At 40.2% G+C, this 24252-nt stretch overlaps 1 protein-coding gene across 3 annotated transcripts in view; it reads left to right on the top strand.

Annotated features, from left to right (window-relative positions):
* The window catches only part of angpt2b (angiopoietin 2b), a 233399-nt gene extending 210533 nt beyond the window's left edge, over positions 1-22866 (top strand). For all 3 annotated transcript variants that reach the window (XM_073034509.1, XM_073034510.1, XM_073034508.1), the window contains exons 9-10: positions 2544-2674; positions 18245-22866. In XM_073034509.1, the coding sequence (XP_072890610.1) occupies positions 2544-2674; positions 18245-18405 (292 nt within the window). In that variant the 3' untranslated portion in view covers positions 18406-22866. The remainder of the gene's footprint in view (positions 1-2543; positions 2675-18244) is intronic.
* The last annotated feature ends 1386 nt before the right edge of the window (positions 22867-24252 follow it).

Raw genomic sequence — 24252 nt, 5'->3', positions numbered from 1 at the left:
GCCACACCACTTCTGTAAGGAGCAAAGGGTCATGAGGAACAATTTAACTGCTGGCCACATGAACTATGATGTTGACTGCAGACTGGTTTCTGACTAGTCTCTCAAGAGATTCTCAGTGATCAGAAGATAGTTGGTAGCTACAGGACAAAAATCATAAGTTTATAATTTTCAATCTATAATGAAAAATATCAAAAAATAACAGAAGCACATGAGAGTGTTCTTAATTAATTACAAGCATAAAGAAGCGAAGAAATGTAAAAGGAAACATCACCTGATCATATATCCTTAATGGAGTTGGAAACCCCATTCAGAAGAATGGTTGCAATAGAAATGCGAACTTTGACTGGCATAGAGCTAAAGTTTCAGATGCAGAGTATAGCATATCCATCCCTTCAGCTCTAGGTTGTAGAATGTCCTTCAACACAATGGAAGTCAATGGATTAGGAAAAGAGGTTAGATGTCAGGGGTAGAATTCTCTGGCTCATTGCTGACTATTCTGCAGCTAGCCAGCTACTCTTGACAAAGCTGTATGGTATGTTGGTAGGGTAGTATTGCAATTAGTTTACAGTGGCAGTAATCAGAAGATCATGGGTTGATTCCCACTGCTGTCTACAAGGAGTCGTGACCTTCTTCCTGTGACCACACTGTTGCTCTGGTTTCCTCCCACATTCCAAAGATGTATGGGTTAGGCTTAGTAAATTGTGGGAATGCTAGGTTGGCACCAGAAGCATGCCAGATCTTGTGAACTACTCCAGTACATCCTCAAACTGTGTTGGCTGTTGACACAAAAAGGTACATTTCACTGTATGTTTCAATGTACCGGTGACAAATAATGCTAACCTTGAATATCTTTAGCTGTTGGCAAATTCTGACACAATGACTTGATTATTCTAACTGAAACAACATCCAGGCATTCCAATAAACCTCATTTTTAATAGCTTCTTGAATGCTAAAAATGCATCTGAAACCTTTAATGATCGACACCAACTCAACTGAGTTTTTAACGGCACAAGTGACTGTACAGATGCTGGAAATTTTGAGCAACACACACATAATGCAGGAGGAACTCAATGGATCGGGCAGCATATTTGGAAGGAAATAAACAGATAACATTTTGGATCAAGATCCTTCATTAGGACTCCAAATAAATGAATTGTTTAAAGAAGGAAATTATTGAGCACCTGGAATGACTTAGTACAGAATAGTGAAGTGTGGTTCAAAATGGATTAACAACAGCAGAAGAGCAGGAATAACCATTAGACAGAATGGTTTCCAAAGTTCTGCCACATCAGATCAAAAGATTGGCAACTGAAACATGAAACTTGCAAAAAGTAGGAAATATCTTGACAGCTAGGAACTAATTCGTTCCCATGCAATGTACATTTTTAGGTTAGAGTAGGAGACAAAGAAAATGGGAAAAGTTTCGCTCCAAAACCACCATCCCAGTCCTCCTGAGCATTGACTTAGAGTCAGGAATGTAGGGCAAAACTTTATCATGCACAGCTAGTAAGTGAGGTTGTAAGTATGGTCGTTGTTTGTGCAAACTCAGCCAGTGGCCTGAAAAAGTAAAGTTGCGCAATCAAACCAATCAGAGTTGTACCAATGTTGTGAAGGGTAAGATAATGGATATCAAAGTGATATTTGTAAATGCTGTGGTTACAGTGAAGTTTGAAGCTGAATAAAATCTAGGATTTATTGTAGGATGTCTGGATATCTGAGACTTCGTTGAACCTTGTTCTTATCTCTTAATAATTGCCATTTAAAGACTGAGGGAAGAAAAGTAAAAATGAAGAAGGTGCAGAATCCAAAAGAAAAGTGATGAAACAAACAAGGAGACTGAGAAAGAGAACACAAGCAGGAAAGAAATGGTATTTCACAAATCTTCAAAAATAATTCACAAACTGCAGAAATAAGATTCTACCTTTTACAAACGTACTTTCTGGGCAAGATAAGTTTATTAGGAGTCATAGGACTCTATGACTGTAATAATAGTTATGCTGAAAAATAATGGTTGGGCACCATAGTCAGCACACACTCACTGGCTGAAGGGGCTGGATTGGTGCTGCATTTCTCTTTGATTCAATGTTACTAACAGTTAATTGCTAAATTTAATTCTCTGTGGTAGGCTTGGTGAGGCATTAACGTGCAAACCTCAGAAAAATGGAACACATCTGAATCTCAGGCAGGCAAGGAGCCAGTTTTACAAAGTTAATGACAGAACTGTGCAAATCAGCTGCCAAACTGTGCAATTTCACAATTAATTGGGTGCTCCTTCCTCATCAGAAATTATTGGCGGGGCCTACACACAAATTCGGAATGAAGTTGCAGAAGATTCTCACACAAAAGAATTCGGTCAATGCAAACACTGGGATGACCATTGCGTACATTTTCCATCTTTTATTTTGGCCTGAGTCATAATAAGACATTTCTTTTCCCTTCATGTGTTTAAAAGAAAATAACAAAAAAAAAAAGCATTCTACCCAGCCAAAGGGCCGGCTGGCTATTTCTTGCATTCCTTCAATTCTGTGCTGTTTTTCTCACAGGCTCCACATAAAGGGTTACAGTGGAACAGCCGGGAGAACCAGCAGTTTCAGCCCCTCTGGTACACAATTCAGCACCAAGGACGTCGACAATGATGAATGTGGCTGCAAATGCTCCCAGATGGCGTCTGGAGGTAAGACAGAGGAGTTTCATTTTCCAGCTATCTGTTTTTCGTACTGGGAAAATGCTTTCAAAACATTGCAATTTCTTCAGTCTGACCTCCAGTTTTCAGACTAAAAAGGAACTGCAGGAGGAAAGTCACAGTAACAATTTTCAAAAAAAGACAATGTAAAAAAGATGATTACTTAGACCATTAAAATCAGGTGCTTGAGTCTGTCCCTTATCCACTCATTTATATTTCAAAACAGGTTTTGGATTAACTTTCGATCTCACACTTATCAACATTAGGAGTGACTACCAACAGATTGTAATTTCTTTTAAAAGTCAAGAAGTTCTTGATCAAACTCACTTCTAAGACTAAGAATTGAAAAAGAAACACTAGGAGAACACTTCATGCCAATTGTAGATTCCCCTTACCATACTCAAATCATAATTTCTTTTTCCACAATGTCCTTGGTTATTTGTCTGAGGTTCTTTAGTCTCAAATTATGTTTACTTTATTACAAATATTACAAATATCATATTCACAAGCAACCAAATGGATAATTGGCTAAGTTCATTTCATTCAAGATCTTACATCTGTTTCCACTAAAGGAAATAATGCTCAAATGTCACAATAAAGGAGGGAGGCATGGAGAAATTGGATCGAGTAACAATATATAAAGAAGATGTATTTGACAGTTTGGCAGCACTCAAGCCTGTACAATAGTACAGCCTGTATTGCAGAAGCTGAGAGGAGGGGTGGTGTATGATGACTGTAAGAGTGGAAAGGGCAGAAACTATACACAATCCATAAATAAAAGATGCAAAAAGTCTGGTGGGTTGCAGGTGGTCTGCTGATGTTTAGTCAAAAGTAAAGAGATAAAGCTGGCAGTTAAATGCATGTCAACCTGATGGGAAACTTCAAGAAAGAATGACTGCCAAATTCAGATGCTTCCTGGGCACTAACTGGACAATACGTGCTCTGGAGTTTCCAGTTGTTATCTGAGACCCACATATTTTGCCAGTCATCATATTAAGTGATCTATTAGAGCAGATACTCTCCAGCATGCTGAAGCTCTGTAGATTTGGCAAATCATAAAGGCAATCAAAGTGCTACACTGGTTTGGTCCCTTCTATTGCCAAATTGGATCTCAGTGATATAGCTCATGCCACATCTGTTGGTTTGGCATTTAGCATTTTCTGAAGAATATCCTCATTATTTTCCCACACTCACCCATCCAACCATCCATGTCGTTCACGGGGATCGACAATTACTGGCAAAGTAGTTGCTGATTGATTTACAGGGTGTGTTGGTGTTTCCAGACGTCGTGATAGTCTGTAAATTCCAGAGGAGGAAGGACTGTGTTTTCTCATCATCTTCCAAATTGCAGAGCAGGATACTGTTCAATCCATTAGGTCTGCTCCAGTTCCTGCCGCAATAATTCTGATTTTTTTTTTCTCCAAATCCCTGTAACTTATTCTCTCTCAGATGCACGTTAATTTTTTGTTCTTTTGCCACTTACAAATCCCTAATTAGTTTACCAGCACACTCTGGGATGTGGGAGGAAATCCACATTGTCACAGGCAAAACTTGCAAACTCTGCATAAACAGCACCCAGATTGAGCCAGGCTCCCTGGAACGGCACGGCAACAGATCAAGCAGCTCGACCAATTGTTGATCCATTCATTAAAAAGAAAAATGGCATTATCAATTTCATTCCTGCATGAGGCAGTCATGCTAGGAAGATTGACAAGAAGGCAGGCAGACCAGGGCAATCCGCAAGAATGGGTGGGAGGGTTACGGTGGGTATGTCCAGCAAGGGGTCCCAACAAAGAAAAATATCAAGAGAACTAAATGAGATAAGGATATCAGAAGAGAAATATGACGCAAAGTACAGAGAACATTTACAAAGAATGTGCCGAGATTTGAGGACCTGGGTTATAGGGAAACGTTGAATAGATTAGGAATTTTCCCTGGAGTGTAGGCGAATGAGAGGAGATTTGATAGAGATATACAAAATAATGAGGGGCATAGAAATGATAAATGCAAGCAAGTTTTGTTTCCCCAGTGAGGTTGGGTGAGACTAGAACTAGAGGTCATAGATTAAGGTTGAAAGGTGAAATGTTTAAGGGGAATCTGAGAGAGAACCTTTTCACTCTGATGGTGGTGCGAGTGTGTCAGCGGAAGTGGTGGATACAGGTTTGAATATAACATTTAAGAGAAGTTTGGATAGGTACATAGATGGGAGTGCTGTGAAGGGCTATGGTGCATGCATGGGTCAATAAAACTGAGTAGAATAGTAGTTCAGTAAGGCCAAAGGGTTAACTTCTGTGCCGTATTGCTCTGCAACTCCATGATGTATTATGTCATAGAGCTCTACAACATAGCAGAGCAAATTCTAAGATCCCTCATGGCCCACAGCACTATACAATCTTGTAACTTTGGCAATCTAGACTGTACCGATAGCTGCATATCAGGAGGAGTTAGAGCAATGATCACCCTGTGTGTTCATTAAAAGGAATCCTACTTTTCCCAGTCCACAACTGCCATCTTTCCATTTTCCCCCGTCAATAGCAATCACATGTCTATTTGACCATCATTTTCGGAGGAAGACAATCAGCATTAGCCTTGTCAAAGATGTTCATATTCTGCAAATGAAAACAAAGGAATCCTAAAATGATAATAAGGGAAGCAATTACTCTACAGTCCTGTGCTAAGTTTGAGCTTTAGTCCCAGAGATGAAAGGCCCGGGTTTAATATTCCCTGTGGTGATTTAATTCCGGGTTTCTATTAGAAACAACTTGACATTTCGGTTAATATTAATTCATTTTAAATTAAAATTGCACTTAATCCTCTTAAAAAACTACTTTTAGAAAATAAATATGAATATTAAATTTAGAAATATTCTTTTATGCTTAGTTTTACACAATAGCCGCACATTTGAAATTTTTTTACTGCATAAATAAACACAGGCTAGAATTTCCCAGAAACCAAATTTACAGCTGCGATTTCACAGTCATTAATCTTTCAGTTCAGTGTTGATGTAATTGCACATCAATGATATCGAGCCTATTATCTGTTGGTGTCTGGTGTGACAGCTGCTGTAAGCATAGAAATGGAACAGGTTCCAATCCATAAACCTCACGGTATTCATTATAAAAACAAATACTTGAAATGATTTCAAGATGGTAATCAAATCTCCAGATTCAGATCTCTCCTGCTTATCCATCAATCTGCTCAACCATTCCACCGTGGCCACCTTGTTGCCTTTACCTCTAGGAGGATCCATACTCTCTGTTCTCTTAGATATTCCCATTGGCATGGCTCCTTCCTTTGCTCTCTCAAATCCCATCAACATTCAACTGAGCTTAGCCGCCATACAACAGGTTTAGTTGTCTGTCATAGTCTGTTAGTCTTTACTAAAATAATCTTTGCTACAAACGTATCGATGAGAATAACAAGCACTGATCCTCTTCATTTCCGACTGATGTTCTCAGAATTGGAATGAGATTTTGTTAACACTGACATATGACATGGAATTAGTTGTTTCCCAGCAAATGCACGTATAAAGAGATGGGTCTTCATTTTCCTGATAGTGTTAGTGAGAATAGGGCATGCCCCAGACACTGAGGGCCTCTAATATGTTTACACCCATGATGAAGCTAGCCAAGTGCACAACCCTCTGTAGCATCTTGCAATTACGTGCATTGGAGGCTCTATATTAAGTGATGAAGCAGTCAGAATGCTCTCCACAGCTATAGGAATCTATGAAAGGACAGATTGCAAGCTTTGCTCTGAATATCTGAATCAGGTTCTCTTACATGGAGACTAATTAATCTTTAATATCTTTTGGTTTCTGTGTCTACCATCCCGTGTGTCAATTGAACTCTGCTGTATGCATTTTCCTTCTCCAGCTCTAATCATTCTACTGCTTCTGTGTCCAGTCCTATGTCTCCCATCTTGCCCCATTTACCTGCCAGTGTCACCCTGTTTACCTGTCCAGTATTACATCCCCACCTTCCCCTTCCCTGTCCAGTGTCTCATCTCCCACCTTCCCAAGCTTCCCCGTCCAATGTCATGTCCTCCAACTTCCCCAGTTTTCATGTCCAGTGTCATACCCCACCATGTTCCCCAATTTCCCTGTCCACTGTCACGCCTCCCACCTTCCGAAATTCCCTGTGCAGTGGCATGTCCCCCACATTCCCCAGATTCCCTGTCCAGTGGCACGTCCCCCACATTCCCCAGATTCCCTGTCCAGTGGCACGTCCCCCACATTCCCCAGATTCCCTGTCCAGTGGCACATCCCCCACATTCCCCAGTTTCCCCAGTTTCCCTGCCCAGTGTCTCAACTCCCAACTAACATGAACTCCATGACATTCAAATTTCTGTTTACCGCAGCAATATGTCATCAGATCCAACTTCTTCTTAACTTTTTCCTGCCATTGCTTCCTTGCACCTAATACTTCTAACTCAAGATACACAGGCTCCTGCTTACACCCTGCTTGGCCTCAACCTGCCTTTGTAAAACTTCTCCAGACCATCCCCCCCCTGCCAAGATTGTTATTATCTCTTGTTCATTCTCTGCTTTATGCCCTTTACTTCTCTCACTTCCTTTAGGATCCTTTTTAAAACTCCCCTCTTATTCAACCTTTGGTTACTCTGAATAATGTCATCTTCAGTTCGGAATGAATTTCTGTGAAGCCACTTGGGATATTTTTCTGTATGAGAGGCACCAGATAAATGGAAATGAGTTTTTTAATGTAGGCTTTTGAGCTTCTCAATTAGTTATTCTAATTAATCAAATGAGCAATCTTTCTCGCTACTTTTTGGTAATATAGTTATGCTTCTATTCAATGGAATTTCAAATGGACAGTTGACACTATCATACAGCTTACTTAAACAAGACTTACTGGAGAATAAACTTCAAGGTCAAATTGTTTAAGTGTCAGGGATGTTTATGGCCATTATCTTGCAAAAGTAATTTCCATTTAGCGCACATACATTAAGCAGAAATTTTCCAATATCTTAATGACATTGGCTCTTAAATTCATATTTTTTTAATCACCCAGCAAGGAATAGATGATTAACAACAATAAATAATACTCTAATGATCTAGCACACCTGGGACTTTAATCGTTTGGGATTAGCAAATCTTCTGGATTATACGGTATCATTCATATTAACACCATAACAGACATTTAATTTATTTTTTTGGTCATTACATAATAGTATAATAAGTTTCCCAAGTTTAAAGGGAATTTGAGAATGTGAGAAATGCATCCCAGGTTGGATTAAAAGAGGAGAGAATTTAGAGCCCTGATGATCTGAATAGGGATTGAGGAACCTGACCATCAACTAATCAGAAGAGGTGCAGGAACTGAGGCCCTATGATTAGAAGGGAGTGTGGAAAATGAGGAAACATAAAAAGTGGAGCCACTGTAAGAAGAAATGAACATAGGGACTGGAGCCTGGAATTTGCCCTTTGCTGGTTTCCAAAACAAGTTTTCTCTGTTGCAAAGTGACATTCTGCAGTGAATTTCAATCCTTATGATGTGACACAATATGTCAACACATGATGTGTCCTCTGCAATGTATTGAAGTTGAGTAATGAGGCAAGATTGGGTGGGAGGGGAAGTGAAATCCTGCAAACTAATCCATCTTAGTTACTTTTTTCTCTGACTTTCAGAAACATTCAGAAACTATTAAAATCATTTGTTATTCAAACTATTAATGAGGATTTAATTATGTTTAGTTTTCTTATAACAATTCTCAGACACAAAAATACAGAAATGCTTTTAAGTAATTCAACTGAAATTAAAGGTAATTAATATGTACCTTGGTCCCACACAGCCATCCAACTCAATTGATATCAAGTTCAAGTTCAAATTCAGGTTCAGTTTATTGCTATTCAACCATTCTCATGTATGCTGCCAAATGAAACAAATGTTCCTCCAGACCAAGGTGCACAACACAGTACGTAGAGCTCACACACGTAACACATGCAATAATATTACCACAATTAAATTAACAAATAAGATACATATATGTTACAAGTTCAAAGGTAAACAGTATAATCCTACTGGAGCTTCACACGTGATGAGACCTGGGTGGTGGCTGGGAGTTCAGTCGCCTCACGGCCTGGGGGGGGCTGTTTCCCATCCTAAAAGTTCCTGTCCTAATGCTATGGTACCTCCTGCCTGATGGTCGGGGGTCAAAGAGATTGTCGTACGATGGGATGGATCATTCACAATGCTAAGGGTCCTGCATATGCAGCACTCTTTATAAATATCTCTAATGGATGGAAGAGAGACTCCAATGATCCTCTCAGCAGTTCTTTGCAATTCTTTGACAATAGACAATAGGTGCAGAAGTAGACCATTCGGCCCTTCGAGCCTGCACCGCCATTTTGAGATCATGGCTGATCATCTACTATCAATACCCGGTTCCTGCCTTGTCCCCATATCCCTTGATTCCCCTATCCATAAGATACCTATCTAGCTCCTTCTTGAAAGCATCCAGAGAATTGGCCTCCACTGCCTTCCGAGGCAGTGCATTCCACACCCCCACAACTCTCTGGGAGAAGAAGTTTTTCCTTAACTCTATCCTAAATGACCTACCCCTTATTCTCAAACCATGCCCTCTGGTACTGGACTCTCCCAGCATCTGGAACATATTTCCTGCCTCTATCTTGTCCAATCCCTTAATAATCTTATATGTTGCAATCAGATCCCCTTTCAATCTCCTTAATTCCAGCGTGTACAAGCCCAGTCTCTCTAGCCTCTCTACGTAAGACAGTCCTGACATCCCAGAAATTAACCTTGTGAATCTTGTAACCTTGTAGGGACTTGTGGTCAGATACCATGAAATTCCCATGCTAAATGTTGACACTGCCAGTGAAAATTACTTAAAATGTGGGCAGTGGGGGAGGGTGGAGAGCCTCAGTCACCTCAGGAAGTGGAGACGCGACTGTGTTTTCTTGACCAAAGAGATAGTGTTGAGGGACCAAATGAAATTGTCTGTTAAGTGCACTCCCAGGAACTTGGTGCTCCTAACTCTCTCCAGCGAGGAGCTGTGTGTGTGCAGTGAGGAGTAGTCAGCCTGCACCTTCCTAAAGTGATTGCTGTCGCTGAACCAGACCCTACCTGGTACTTGTTGTACACCTGTGTTGTCATGGAAAATTGTTTTGTCTTCTAACTCCCACATCAGCGTTATAAAGCATTAAATTCAAATAGCTGTCAAGGTCCAAATGCCATTGCCAGTTGTATAAGGTAATCTCAGCAGTTATATGAATAAATATTGATGTTGCTGTTCAAGATTTGAAATTCCTTAAATTTTACTTATTTGTGTTGAATTTGTGCATACTGATCAAAGTGTAACCCCTGGGTCGCCTCAGGCATCGCTCAAACTCGTTCTAGTCTAGGGGGAGCAGCCTTCGGCCCCGCCAAACTGGGTAATCAGCTGGTGTGGATGCTGTGTGATGTCCCCGCCTCGCTCAAAAAACAGACAGTACACCTTATGCGATTAAATGAGTACAATTTATAAAGATTACTATAACTAAGCGATTACTAACGATACAGTATATATGAATAAGAGAAAAAAAAAGAAAAGGCGCCAAACTTATCTAAGTCCAAACCACTTCGTGCACAACCGTTGGAGCTCAATTACTGAAGTCTTCTGGTATTCGATCCCATCCGAATTTCTCGACCCGCCTCCTGGGACCCCCACGGTGGTCGACCAGTCGCTCCACACTCCTCTGTCTCCGTCTCCTCTCATCACCGAAAACCTTGGGCCGGGGACCCCCGCTCGGGGTCCGTACCGTTGCCCAGCTTCCAGCACCCCGTCCTCTCTCTCTCACTCCATCGCGCCGACTCCCCAAAAGTCCCCCACCAACAATCAGTTTACAGTCCCAAACAAGCTTCCAGCACTTATCATAACAAAGACAATAGCATTCCTACCATTAAGACAGGCGCCAGGATTCCTACTTGTAACAAACAAAGACGCCATTTTGATTACATACACAGTAACAAAGAAAAAGAAAAAAACCCCCGTTACAAAAGAAAGACTTCTAAGTGTTCAGAGACTGTGAGGGGTCCATATGTATCATTATCCTGTTGTTGGGAATTTGTGTCCAAGTATTTTGTGAGTTGTCCTTTGCACTCTTCCATCTATGTAGAAGTTGTGCCGATATTATCACGCCATAAACTGCATTCTTGGCTGCATGCAGAGACAGCTATCCGCTGCTCTGGTTCCAAAACTCGGTTTTATTGAAGTCAATGGAACTTAATTAGAAGCAGACTACAATGTACAATGCTGCAATATTGCACACTTCAAGGGGGATCTATTTTCATCCCAAATAAAACCAGAAAATGTTGAAAATATTCAGCAGGCCAGGCAATATTCGTAGAGAAAGGAAAAGGGAGTAAACCAATCATTTCATGGTTGTTTTGTTGGTCATAGACAGCATTATCTGCAGCTATCCTCACACCAGACTCTTTGACATTTCTGATCACCTGTTTAAGATGAATTAAAGTTTAAGAATATAGGGAAATAAATGGTTTATGGGACTAAAGGTGTGGCCATGAAAGCTTGTGGCTTCATAGTGGGTCAGATAGTCCCTTTCAATGTTATAAAATCATAAATAATGAACAGAATCAATTTTATTTAGGCTACTTTGCCCTCCACTTACATCAATATGTCTTCAAAAGTATTTTATTCTTCTGTCCATAATAATCATACTTTTAAGCAATACTCACAGTTAACTCCATTTTACTACTTCCTTCATAACCTTTCATTTACACTTTAAAAACTTGATGCACCTCTGGGTTGGCCCTCAGCATCATTGAGATCCAACTCTTATCAAAATTAATCATGTTATGGCCACCATCACCTCGGGTGGCATGAGTTCCATTTTCTTTGTGCTAGCTGGGTCAGCTGCCATAATAAAGTTAAACTGTGAATTGCTCCCGGAGGCACTTTGTCATGTTGGGTTATGAAGCAATCATGCATCACATTTACCACATCTAAATTTAAACCATATGGACAATTACATTTTATTCCTGATTAGTTCAAAATTAGAGTCAGGTTTAGTATCACTGCCATATATCATGAAATTTGTTGTTTCCTAGCAAAGTGCAGTGCCATACATAAAATACTATAACTTACAACAAATATGTACTGTATACAAATAAAGTTAAGTAACTAGAACAAAAATAGAGCAAAAATTGTTCATGGGTTGGTTTAATGTCTGTTGAGAAAGTTCATGTCTTCGTTTTCAGGCTCCTGTGTCTCCTCTCTGATGGTAGTGATGAAAAGAGAACATGTCATGGGCTGTGGGTGTCCTCAATGATGGGTGCCACTTTTTTGAGGCATCGCCATTTGAAGGGCCCTCGATGCTAGGGAGGCTAGTGCGCTTGATGGGGCTGGCTGAGTTTTCAACTCTCTTCAGCTTTTTCCGAACGTGTGCATTGCTTCCCCCCCCCCCCCCCCTTACCATACGGTAATATAACCAGTTAGAATATTCTCCATTATACATCTTTGGTGACATACCATATCTCCTCAAACTAATGAAATATTGCTGTCGGCATGCCATCTTCATTGGAGTATCAATATGCTGGGTAAAGGATAGAACTTCAGAGATACTGAGACCCAGTAACTTCAAGTTCCTCACCATTTCCACTGCTAACCCCTCTTTGAGAATGATGTGTTTTCCTTCAACTCCCCTGTCCTGAGTCCACAATTAATTCCTTGGTCTTACTGACATTGAGTGCAAGTTTGTTGTTGTGATACCACTCAACCAGTTGATCTATCTCACTCCCAAACACCACCTCATCACTATTTTTTGCATACTCACCTTTCAATAATCTCATCTCATCATTAGGTCCTGCTTTTGAGCATATCATGTATACTAAAACCATATTGTATAAATTACGTCGGCTCAATTTTACTTGGTATAGATTTTCACCTGTGTAGTATATTTAATGATCTTCAGGCATCACAAAGCACATTAAAATCAGTGAAAACCTAGGCTGTCTTAGTCAAGAAAACACATTAGCTAATTTGTGCACAGTGAGACTTTGCATCATCATTTAATACTGAAAGTCTAGTTCATGCATTGGGACTACCTAATCTAACCAATCTAAAGACAAGGGAAAGTAGAGCATGTGTATTCCATTTGGTTCTTCATTCCTGCTCCACGATTCACCAGGAGCATAGCTGACCTTTTACTTCAGCATCATTTTCCAGCAGTTTCCCCTTATTCTGCAATTCCCTTCATATCTGTAAAAGTAGTAAACATCAGTTTGGATGAGCCTCATGACTGAGTCTCCACTCTCACCTCAGGCAGAGGATTCCACAGAATCAACATTGTCTGCCTGAAGAAATTCCTCCTTGTCTCAATCCTAAACGGTGTTGTGCTTATTGTGTAGCTGTTGACCCTTATTTTCAGTCAAAGTGAAACTGCCTGTACTCAGCCTGTCAAACCCAGGAAAAATTCTGTAAGTTTCAAGTAGATCTTCTTTCATTCCCTCAAAATGGAAAGTATACAACCTTGATTACTCAGCCTCTCCTCATAACAGCAAATACATAATCACTGGAACCAGCCTGGCAAATCTTCATTATATTCATTCAAAGTACAGTACATCTTATTTAGGTAGGACACAGAAACACTGAATTCCCCAGGTGCGGTCTCACCAAAGCCACATCTAACTTGAATAATATACTTCTTTGCCTATAATCAACTCCTGGTGCAATTAAGACAAATATACAATTTATCTTTCCAATTGCCTGCTCCACTCAAGTTGTTGATTTTTATTATATACAACAAACTTAGGTCACTTAGAACATCCACATGATCGAAATTCCCACCAATTAACCTTTTTTTTCTGCTTTAAGACCATAGAACATTAAACAGTACAGGACCTTTGACCCACAATATTGTGCCAAACTAATTAAGCTAATGATGCCTAATTAAACAAATCCCTTCTGCCTGCATTTGGCCCATATCCCTCCATTCTCTGCATATTCAAGTGACTATCCAAAAGTCTCTTCAGCACATAAGAATCAGAATTAGGTTTAATATCACTGGTATATGTCCTGAAATTTGTTAACTTTGTGACAACAGTGCAATGCAATACGTGATAAGGTAGAAAAAAACTGAATTACAGTAAGTATGTGCATATCAAACAGTTAAATGCATAGTGCAAAAACAGAAATAATAAAATAGTGAGGTAGTGTTCATGGGTTCAATGTCCATTTTAGAAATCAGATGGCAGAGGGGAAGAAGCTGTTCCTAAATCATTGAGTGTGTGCCTTCAGTCTTCTGTACCTCCTTTCCTGATGAGAAGAAGGCATGCCCTGGGTGGTGGGGGTTCCTTAGGACGTCCGCCATCTTTTTGAGGCACCGCTCCTTGAAGATGTCTTGGATACTACAGAGGCTATTGGCTGTGGTGGTGCTGACTAATTTTCCAACTCTCTGCAGCTGACTTCGATCCAGTGCGGTAGCCCCCATACCAGCTGGTGATGCACCCAGTTACAATGCCATCCACGGTACACCTGTAGATAATTTGGTGACCATACCAAATTCCCACAAACTCCTAATGTAATACACTGCCTTCTTTATAGCTGCATCGATATGTTGGGAACCAGGTTAGGTCATCAGAGATATTAACACCCAGGAACTTGAAATTGCTCACTCTCTCCACTTCTGATCTGCCTATGAGGACTGGTGTGTGAACATCCAACATCTCCAGCACCAACCTAGCAGAATATTACCAATTCTTATTCTCAGTATTATAAATAAATAAATCCCCCATACATCCTCTTTGAACTTTCAACCCTGGAAGAAAGATACCAACCGCCAACACTATCTATGCCTCTGATCATTCTATCAACTTTAATCAGGTCTTTTCTCAGTCTCTAATTCTCCAGAAAAAAAAGCTAGCTTGTGACTGTAATTTCCAATGTTTCCACTATATTTTGCACTTATCCATTCATATAACCTATTTCTGCCGAAATAGCTTTACAATCTCTTTTTACTGAAGTCTCACAATGCTGTAGAAAGATAAGTTAAAGTTTTCTTTCCCTGCAGACTATTCCATTTCCTTTTATTTTGTTTCAGTTTTCCTGTATTTGTAGTTTATAATTAAATCCAAACACATGTACTGATCTGACACAAGTAATTTGGCAGCATTTTACACATCAATGTCTCATTTCACAGGTGTTTCTGTGAGCATGCTTGATTAGCTTAATAACTTAACAGGGGCTTGGTTATTGAAGCAGTAAAGTAACATAAACAGTTGTAAATTTGACTGTTCCCAACTCCTTTAACTCATGCCAAATGTAATATTCCCACCAAAAGTGTAAGGCAGAGGAGATAGCTTCTGAAGCTGGGAATGAGAGAGATACTGGGAGATGTGGCTGTTTGAATGGCTGGCAAAATTGATGTTGCAAAAAATTCTTTCCAGTTTAATATCTGATCAAGGACACTTCTTCTGGAAGCTTTTGGTTCTCTGAATCTTTAATCTCAAGTGCTTTAAATTTAAGGAAGTCCAGCACAGATGTCAACTTGAAAAGAAGCAGATTCAGCAAGGGCTTGCTTGAAGACTTTTTTTCTCTCCTTCAAATTCCAAATAGCTAGAAAATGTACAATCTGTATAGACTGGAATCCTGAGAATGTGGCTCCACAGACCTGATCTAAATATGTATGGCCAACCGCCCAGTCCTTTACTGAGGAAGGACTGCACTGTTGAATGTGTCCTCTTCCAGGGAAATCTTGAACCTAGGCCCCTTTGCAATCCTGGGAGGGTGTTAGTAGATTCCATGGCAACAACCAAGAGGAAGAAAAACATTTTTCTCCAGGGTATTTTTTAACCAAAATATAAAAGCAAATTTACTTAGTTGATATATCTTGTAGATCTTGCTGAGCATTTTGAAAGTGGAAACGATGGCAAAAACAAATGGATGTTTGTAGAGGACCCAGTTTTGAGGCACATGATTTAGCAAATTTGCCTCTTGGTTTATGAACACAACTATATTGCATGATTTTATCATATGAATATTTGTACAGTTGTCTCACCCTCATTTTCAACTGTTCTTGTCAACAAGAGTGGGAAGATTTTTTTTTATACCCTTTCCATCAAATGGATCTGAGATTTCCCATTAGATTACTGAATTATTTATCTGAAATTCTGCCTATTTACAAAGCAAGCATCGATAAATTCTGCAGTAATACGCAAAAGATTTGGAGGAATTCAGCAAATCAGGCAGCATCAATGGAGGGAAATGAGCAGTTGACACAACAGACCAGGACTCTTCATTTGGTCTGGAATGAAGCAGTGGAGGTAGCCAGTATAAAATGCTGGGTGGGGGGGGGGGGGTGGGGTGAAGGGTTGGAGCAAGATCTAGCAGGTGATAGGCAGGTGAGGGAGGGGTTAAAATGGGAATGATGTAAGAAGCTGGAAGGCGGTAGATAGGAGTGACAAATTGACAATAGACAATAGGTGCAGAAGTAGACCATTCGGCCTTTCGAGCCTGCACTGCCATTTTGAGATCATGGCTGACCATCTACTATCAATACCTGGTTCCTGCCTTGTCCCCATATCCCTTGATTCCCCTATCCATAAGATACCTATCTAGCTCCTTCTTGAAAGCATCCAGAGAATTGGCCTCCACTGCCTTCCGAGGCAGTGCATTCCACACCCCCACAACTCTCTGGGAGAAGAAGTTTTTCCTTAACTCTATCCTAAATGACCTACCCCTTATTCTCAAACCATGTCCTCTGGTACTGGACTCTCCCAGCATCTGGAACATATTTCCTGCCTCTATCTTGTCCAATCCTTTAATAATCTTATATGTTGCAATCAGATCCCCTCTCAATCTCCTTAATTCCAACGTGTACAAGCCCAGTCTCTCTAACCTCTCTGCGTAAGACAGTCCTGACATCCCAGGAATCAACTTTGTGAATCTACGCTGCACTTCCTCTACAGCCAGGATGTCCTTCCTTAACCCTGGAGACCAAAACTGTACACAGTAGTCCAGGTGTGGTCTCACCAGGGCTCTGTACAAATGCAAGAGGATTTCCTTGCTCTTGTACTCGATTCCCTTTGTAATAAAGGCCAACATTCCATTCCAAAGGGCTGAAGAAGATAGAAACTGATAGGAGACCACAGTGGATCGTGGGGAAAAAAGGGAAGGAGGTGGGGAAGGAATCTAGTGGGAGGAATATATGGGCAATGGGCAGTTGGAGAGAGTGGGGACCAATAGGATAAGGTCAAGATGGGAAGAGATGGAGGGGAGTGTATATCATTAGATAAAATTAAATTCATGCCATCAAAATGGACACTACCAAGGAAGGATATGAACTGATGTTCCTCATTTTCAGCATTTTTTTCTAATCCCATCACCCATTTCCCTCACTAGATCCATCTGCTACGCATCTTGCTGCCCCCCCCCCCCCCCAATTCCAACTTTTTATACTGGCCTATCTCCCCTATTTCTTTTCAGTCCTACTATGGAGTCTCAGCTTGAAACATTGACTCCATTGCCCTCCATAGATGCTGCCTGCCCTTCCAGGTCTCTGAAGCTCCTGGGTGTGTTACTCTAGATTTCCAGCAACAGCACTATTGTTACAAATTTTGCTGGAAATCATTAGTAATTCTACAATCCAGCTCTCTTCTCATAATCTATTTCAGTTCTCATTCATTTGGATATGTGTGACTTCCATATCACAATACTGATCTCCGTCATTCTATAGAAGGGTTCATTAGCTAACTGAACTGAACATTAAAAATGCAGGAGATGTTAGAAATCTATATCTAAGTTGTAACGAGAACTAATAGTTATTTGTATTTAGTCTCTTTTAAAATATTTTATTTCATGTTGTGTTATAAATAGATCGTCACAACTTCTACAACTCAAGTTCCGTTCTGACCTCTTGAGTATGCACATTCTACCCTTGTTCACTTGGGCTTCTTGTGCATTTCCCCTCAGCCCAAAGACATGGGCCTTAGAGGGTTAATTGGCCAGTGTAAACTGTCCCGAGTGTGCAGATGAATAGCAAAATTCGGTCATCTTTATGGGCTTGCAGGTCAATAAAATGGGTTTAATGTCAGATTGGTGTAAATCAGTGCTCTAAGATTGTCATGGGCCCAGAGGGCCGAAGGACATTTTATCCATGCAAGGTGATTCTAAGGTCACTCAGTTACTCATTCCTAACCTTTTGCCTATTTCACTTGTTTGTCTTTCCTGGAGATGAAGTACGCCTAATCAGGATAATAGTGCCACCAATATTCCATTACCAATAAGTAGCTAATTTGAATCATCTTTAGCATACAGTATAGCCAAGACCAGGAGCTTGTTGCACAGAGAATCATGCATTTGTGCTCTTGTCTTATTACAATTCTGCCCAATAAGTTGCCCTTTATGTTTAGAAAACCACTGTATCTTATTGAAGTGCTGCCATGTAAAGTAACATTTTGGAGAAGGTGTTTTAAATGATACTGCATCAATCATAATAAATCAGCCATGATGGAATGGCAGTGCAAACTCTGGGCCAATAGCCTAATTCTGCTGCAATGTCTTATGGTCATTTGCTTTTGTCCACAGGATGGTGGTTTCAGGCCTGTGGCCCTTCTAACCTGAATGGCATGTATTACTCAGGCGGGATGAATACAATTCGATTCAACGGGATCAAGTGGCACTATTGGAAGGGCTCACACTACTCCCTCAAGTCCACCAGCATGATGATCCGACCTGTGGCTTTTTGAGCACTACACTGGAATGGCTTTCCTGAGCAGCTGATAGAATTTGTCATCACTTAAGGGATGTTCTGCGTCCACCACACAAATGCTGATTTAATTATATTAAATCACTTAGCACACGCTGGTGGGAAGTCAGATTTGCAGGTATCACCCGTAGCTACCAGCCGGCAAATCACAAGAAAATCATTTCATTTTAAATCTTCCTACCCATCTTCAGAGATGAAAAGTTTGACAAGAAATCTCTCGGCAGCAGGCTAAAAAGAGAATATTAAATGATTTGCTATTGAACTAGGGCCTGAAATAGAAGAGACCCTCAGGGCTTCTCCAGTTCAACCTGAATGTTGTGTCAACCATTGGCGACATTGAGTTTCAGGACAAACTCTGTTTTAAAAATGTTTATTCTCTGTCAGCTGCCTTCACCATTGTTTTCAGAACAACCACTTTTGTATCTGTACGCACCTTGAGCAGGTATTGAGTCTAACAACCACAGCAGAAAGATTCATGAATGCATCGTGTTTAACTATTTAACCTATGTTTGGGCACTTCCTTTGTAAACCTTTTTCTTCTTCTTTAGGAAAGAAAAGCACTGCATATTTATGTTATGTTTTTACTCATCCGGATCCTTTCCAGAATTCTGAGGAAGGCAAGTTTTCTGCTCCCTCGATCGCAAATATGTACAGCCTCTTCCAAATACTTTTTTGCTCATTGGCTATCACAACGTATTTGTATTCTAACAGATGTTCCATTCACTACAGAGCTAACTGTTTGCATCAGTGTAATTTCAACATTTTATGTGATGTCGCAATGATAAAAAAAAACAAAAGAAGAGAATCTGAGGACAGACTATATCATTCCTCTGTGTATGTATTCCATTACATGTCTTCCAGTACCTGTCGCCTTGGTCACATTACTTGTTTGCATCCAGTGACTGCTGTATAACCTGCTGTGAGAGTTTCAATCATTGTTTGCTGAAATCTGAACAAACCCATCTGGTTTGATTGCCATTTTCAATTGAAAAATGATTGTTTCTTGAGATCAAGACTGTTCTGGGAATAGGTTATTGTGCTTCCAACTATTGTTCCCAAAGTTCTTGTTCTTCAATAGGACGAGGAATTAGGGAGGAAGTCAGATGTCAAATCTGTGAGCAAACAAATTAACTCGCTGTAATGATTCATTTGGGATGCTTGCAACTGGGAGACAATCTTAAAGCAATTAACTATTGGTTTTGTTTTCAAAACAAAATGGTTCACTTACAGATTAAAGTATCCCATTGACACTGCATATAATTTTACAAATAAATACTTTATTTATAAACAGTAGAATGCTTTCACATTTCAGAAGAATACTCCATTCTCAAGCAAGGTTCACAGTATATCAGCCTGACATCATCTCTTCTGTTCCACAACTAAACAATCCGATGCAGATTCCAGTCCTATGATGTGACCTTAAATTAAGGCTGTTCCCTACAGAGACTTTGCAATGGCTGCACACAATCATGTATCTTGATGTCTGGCTGTCTGCAGAATTTAATAGTGAACAGCTCTTGCTCTCAAGGACAAGCATGTTTTGAGCAGACGAGGGGCTATTTTTCACCAAGTCATCAATTTTCCAGCAGCAGTTGTTGTTTGTGTCACTGAGCATTCCAGGAAACAGCCAGCAGGGCTCAGAGTTACTTGTTATGCAGGCATTTGGGATGAATCGCAACAAAGACAATTGCATCACCTCTTGACAACACGCAATCCAGAAGGAGCTGGATGACGGTCTCCTCCCCAGAGTAGCGGCATTGAGGCCAGCATGCAGCCATGCTGATTCTCAGTCTGGGCAATCGGGACCTGTCAAGGAGAGCACGTTTCTTAACATCTGTCAAGCAATGTCTTGTTGTTTACTTGAAAGATCTGGTGGCATAGGTCAAGAGTCATAGCATTAAACGAAATAGAAATGGGCTTTTGACTCAAGTCATCCTCACTGACCAAGCCGCCTTCATGAACTGGTCCCATGTGTCTATGTTTGCCCACGTCCCACTAAACAAAGTGTTCCAAACCTGAAGTCCACCAGCACCTTGATTGGTGGTATTTGTCCATGGCATAAAATTAATTGAAACCCCTGCTCTAAACCTTCCCTGTCCAAACATCTTTAAAATGTAATGGTATTACACCTACCATTTCTTCTGGCAGCCCATTGCACATACCCACCAGCCTCTGTGTGGAAAAATTTGCCCCTCATGTCTCCTTCAAACTTTTCCCCTCTCACCTCAAAATTATGTCCTCTAATTTTAGACTACCCCACCATAGGAAACAGACTCTGACTGTTCACCTCATTTATCTCCTTCACTATTTTACATACTGCAATAAGATCGCTCCTCAGCTCCTAAACCCCAGGGGGTGAAAAAAGCCCAAACGTATGCAGTCTTTGTGAAGAGGTATTCCATCGAATGGAAATAGGATTCACCACTTCCATATCCCACAATGCTTTGAGGATAATCCATGCAGACTATTGTCTTACACTGTACTGCATTTTGTTAAAGTAGCATATAATTGCTACGATGTCAGATCACCTATTTGCCTATGATCAATAACCATCTTCAGCTACACAACGGGAAGACTGATGCCATGTTTTTCGCTTCTTACCAAAAGCTCTCTCTAGCCATCTGCTCATCTTCCTAGCAACTGAACTAGACAATCTACATCTTAATAGCACATTTAATGCTAGGCTGGGTTTCTAACTATAAAAAAAAAATTACCATCATCTTACCTCTGCAATGTTGTGGGATCCTCCAGTTCATTACAATTGAAACCCTGAATTTTGTCTTTTTTTGCATCCACATGAGGCTATTCCAATGCACTCTCAACTATTGCACCTCACTCTATTCCTTGAGGGCATCCAAAGCTTCGTTGCCTATCTTCTAATATGCCAGGTTCCTTCCACACATCAGCCCTGCTCTTACTGCTCTACTCAATATCTGGGATTGTGAAATTCACATCATTTATATTCATATCAAGCTTATTTTAATGTGCTCTGGATTCATCACTCCCAATTTATCTTCATCCAACAGCGACTCTGATTTTAATTCCACCACTGATGCTGGTCATCCATTCAAGCCCACCCATTTGAAATTCAGAGACAAAAAGCATTGCAGGTGCTGTAGTCTAGAGCAAAAAACAAGCTGCTGAAGGAACTCGATGTGTCAGACAGCATCTGTAGAAGGAAAGGGGCAGCTGACGTCCAGACCAGATGAAGTACTTGAACCACAATGTCTACAGTTCATTTCACAGATGTTGCCTGACACATCGAGTTCCTCCAGCAGTTTGTTTTTCACTCTTGGGGTTCTGCTTTCCAAACTCCCTTGTTCGTACTTCTTTTTCAGATTCTGCCTGAAGCAAATCACGTTCACATGTTTTTTTGATGATATGCCCTAACTTGAGATATAGGTTCAATTATCCATTTGCATAATACAAACACAAGTCATTGTTGTTGTTGGGACTTGGTGAGAACAAATCAAAGCATTATCTGAAAGAACCATTAGAGACTCTGTGAGATGTAAGTAAGCTTTACACAAATTCCAGTTTTTTCCAACTTCAGTAGATTTTCTCCACTTTCCCTGCTGTGTCTATTGTGTCACCTCTGTTACAACAATAGCACAGGACTGACAATCCTTCTGTTCTCTTGAGTTTGAAACTGCTGAAGTGCCTGTGTAAGAACATCAGGGGCTGATCTCTGCTTTCAGCCTTGAATGCAACTCAGCCTGGAATTATGTTGTCACAATAATTGTTTGACAGGTTTTTGCCCATAGAATTGTAATATTAATAATCCTATTGAAAGTGTTAATTGCATAACATGGCTCTTGACTTTTCGTCTTTCATTTCACATCCCGTAAAGTGAACACAGTTGCATATTCAAATATTGGGAGACTGCATCAAGTAAAATAGATTGGATCCATCAAAGAGAGTTTGAACATTACAACCAATTGCAACAACAATTAATTGTGGCACAGACTCTGAAGGAGATCACTTAATAATACTGTGTGAAATGTAAATTTTATAAAATGCTCCATTTCTGACAGCATGTCAGATGTTAAAATGAATCATATCTGACCTGTCCTATCCTTGTAGGAGAATCGATTAAAGCAACTGGAATTTACAGGCCAAATAAGGTTTATGCTTAAACACATCCAAGGATTTTGTCCCTTAAATAGTTAATTCTAGTAAATAATATTAAAAATACTGATTAAGTGGTTATTATTTCCGGGAAATGGTATTGACATGGTATAGCTTAATTATTTACAGTTTCCAATATACATTAATATTGGGAAAGATTACAGTTACTTACTCTGCCAAAAAAAATTTCAAGTTGAATGCAATAGCTAGTAAATATTTTATGTATTTTCTTTTTTTAAAAAAAACTATGAAGCATGGACATATAATTTACAGCAACTTTTGGGTTAATTTAAGAAATAAAAGTATCTACAGACCTGCTTGTGTTTTTCTACATAATGTCTACTTGAAATGCAAGTTGAAGAGTGGAATGATACCTTTATTCATGCATGACAAATGTAATGCATATGCTTATCCCCTTTCTGTGCTCCACGTTCGCAAATATGTTGTTCCCGAGTAGAACATAATTGTTATCGTTTCTTTGGAGCTACATCATTCCTGCAATTCCATTGTTGGGAAAGATTCACCCCTGGTGCATCTGATGCATTGTCCACATTTGACGTAGCAAATGACGTCATTCTTCCTCCAATGACCTTTTTGAAATCTTCTGTGAGATTTTTTTTTCTCTCTGAGGAGTGACTAGCATTGGGCAGTGTTAAGACAACTATGTTCTCAAAATGCTATTCCATTCTGGGAGCCCACTCAATTTAAACACGATATTTAATTGGAGTCTCCTGGATTCTACCCCCAAATCAGTGCCAACCCTCACTCCCAACCACCAGCTCCCTCAATTCACTGGCAATGCCTCACTTAGTCCTACAGAACAACCCTTGATTGCCCTTCACCTCTGGATCCCAGCTGATCCAACACTTCGATCCCTGATTCCCAGCTGTTCAGTTCTCTGAAGTTTTGGCATCAACACCAGCTCTCCGGAAAGAATCCTGAACTCCTCTATCATCTACACCCTTACACAAACAAACATGATGTCCATCTCTGGTCAGCCAGTTGTTCTCAGAAATCAAACTCTGACCACTAGCCCTCCCTCATTTCAATGTTAGCCTCAATCCCATGCATTTGTTTAGCTTTACATGCCATACAATGTTCAAAGGAAGGTATACAGTACGGTGGTTCTTTAACAGCATCCTAGACCTCTGGGACAAAGGAAGTTCAGAACAGCAAGACAAATTCCAAGTAGCCACTGGCATGCTGCGACACAGCAATGTGGCATGCATAATTTCTAGGATGCATACTTTTTTTTGCACATTTGCAATGGAGATTTCATTGCACCAGGGCGTGTAGTTATTGATGCTCCATGCTCTTTGTAACTGGATGAGTTACCCATGTGATTTATCTCTTATCATCCTGTAACATGTGGGAACCACCGGGCACAGACAAGGTTGTTTTGAAAAGGAACTAAGGAGCTGCGAGTGGGTACAGACGGGAAGAGCCAGATGCTACTATTTCCTCATGCCAACATCCGCCAACGTTGACGCTACTACACACCGGGCAAACTTGTTGCCTTATGCAGTCTGTGAACAGATGGAGTTCCCAAGAGAAGGCAGAGTGAAAAGTGAAAACAATCAGCAAAAGGAAGAATGAAAGAAAATCTTATGAGAGTTGACTATGTTATCAATCAATGTTCATGTCATAAATTAAATCCTGATTTCCATGAAAATCCTGGTCAGATTAAGTAAATTATGAG

Source organism: Hemitrygon akajei, chromosome 32 (genome assembly GCF_048418815.1).
Source record: "Hemitrygon akajei chromosome 32, sHemAka1.3, whole genome shotgun sequence".
Classification (NCBI taxonomy): Eukaryota; Metazoa; Chordata; class Chondrichthyes; order Myliobatiformes; family Dasyatidae; genus Hemitrygon; species Hemitrygon akajei.
This window is presented reverse-complemented; position numbering and strand designations above follow the sequence as displayed.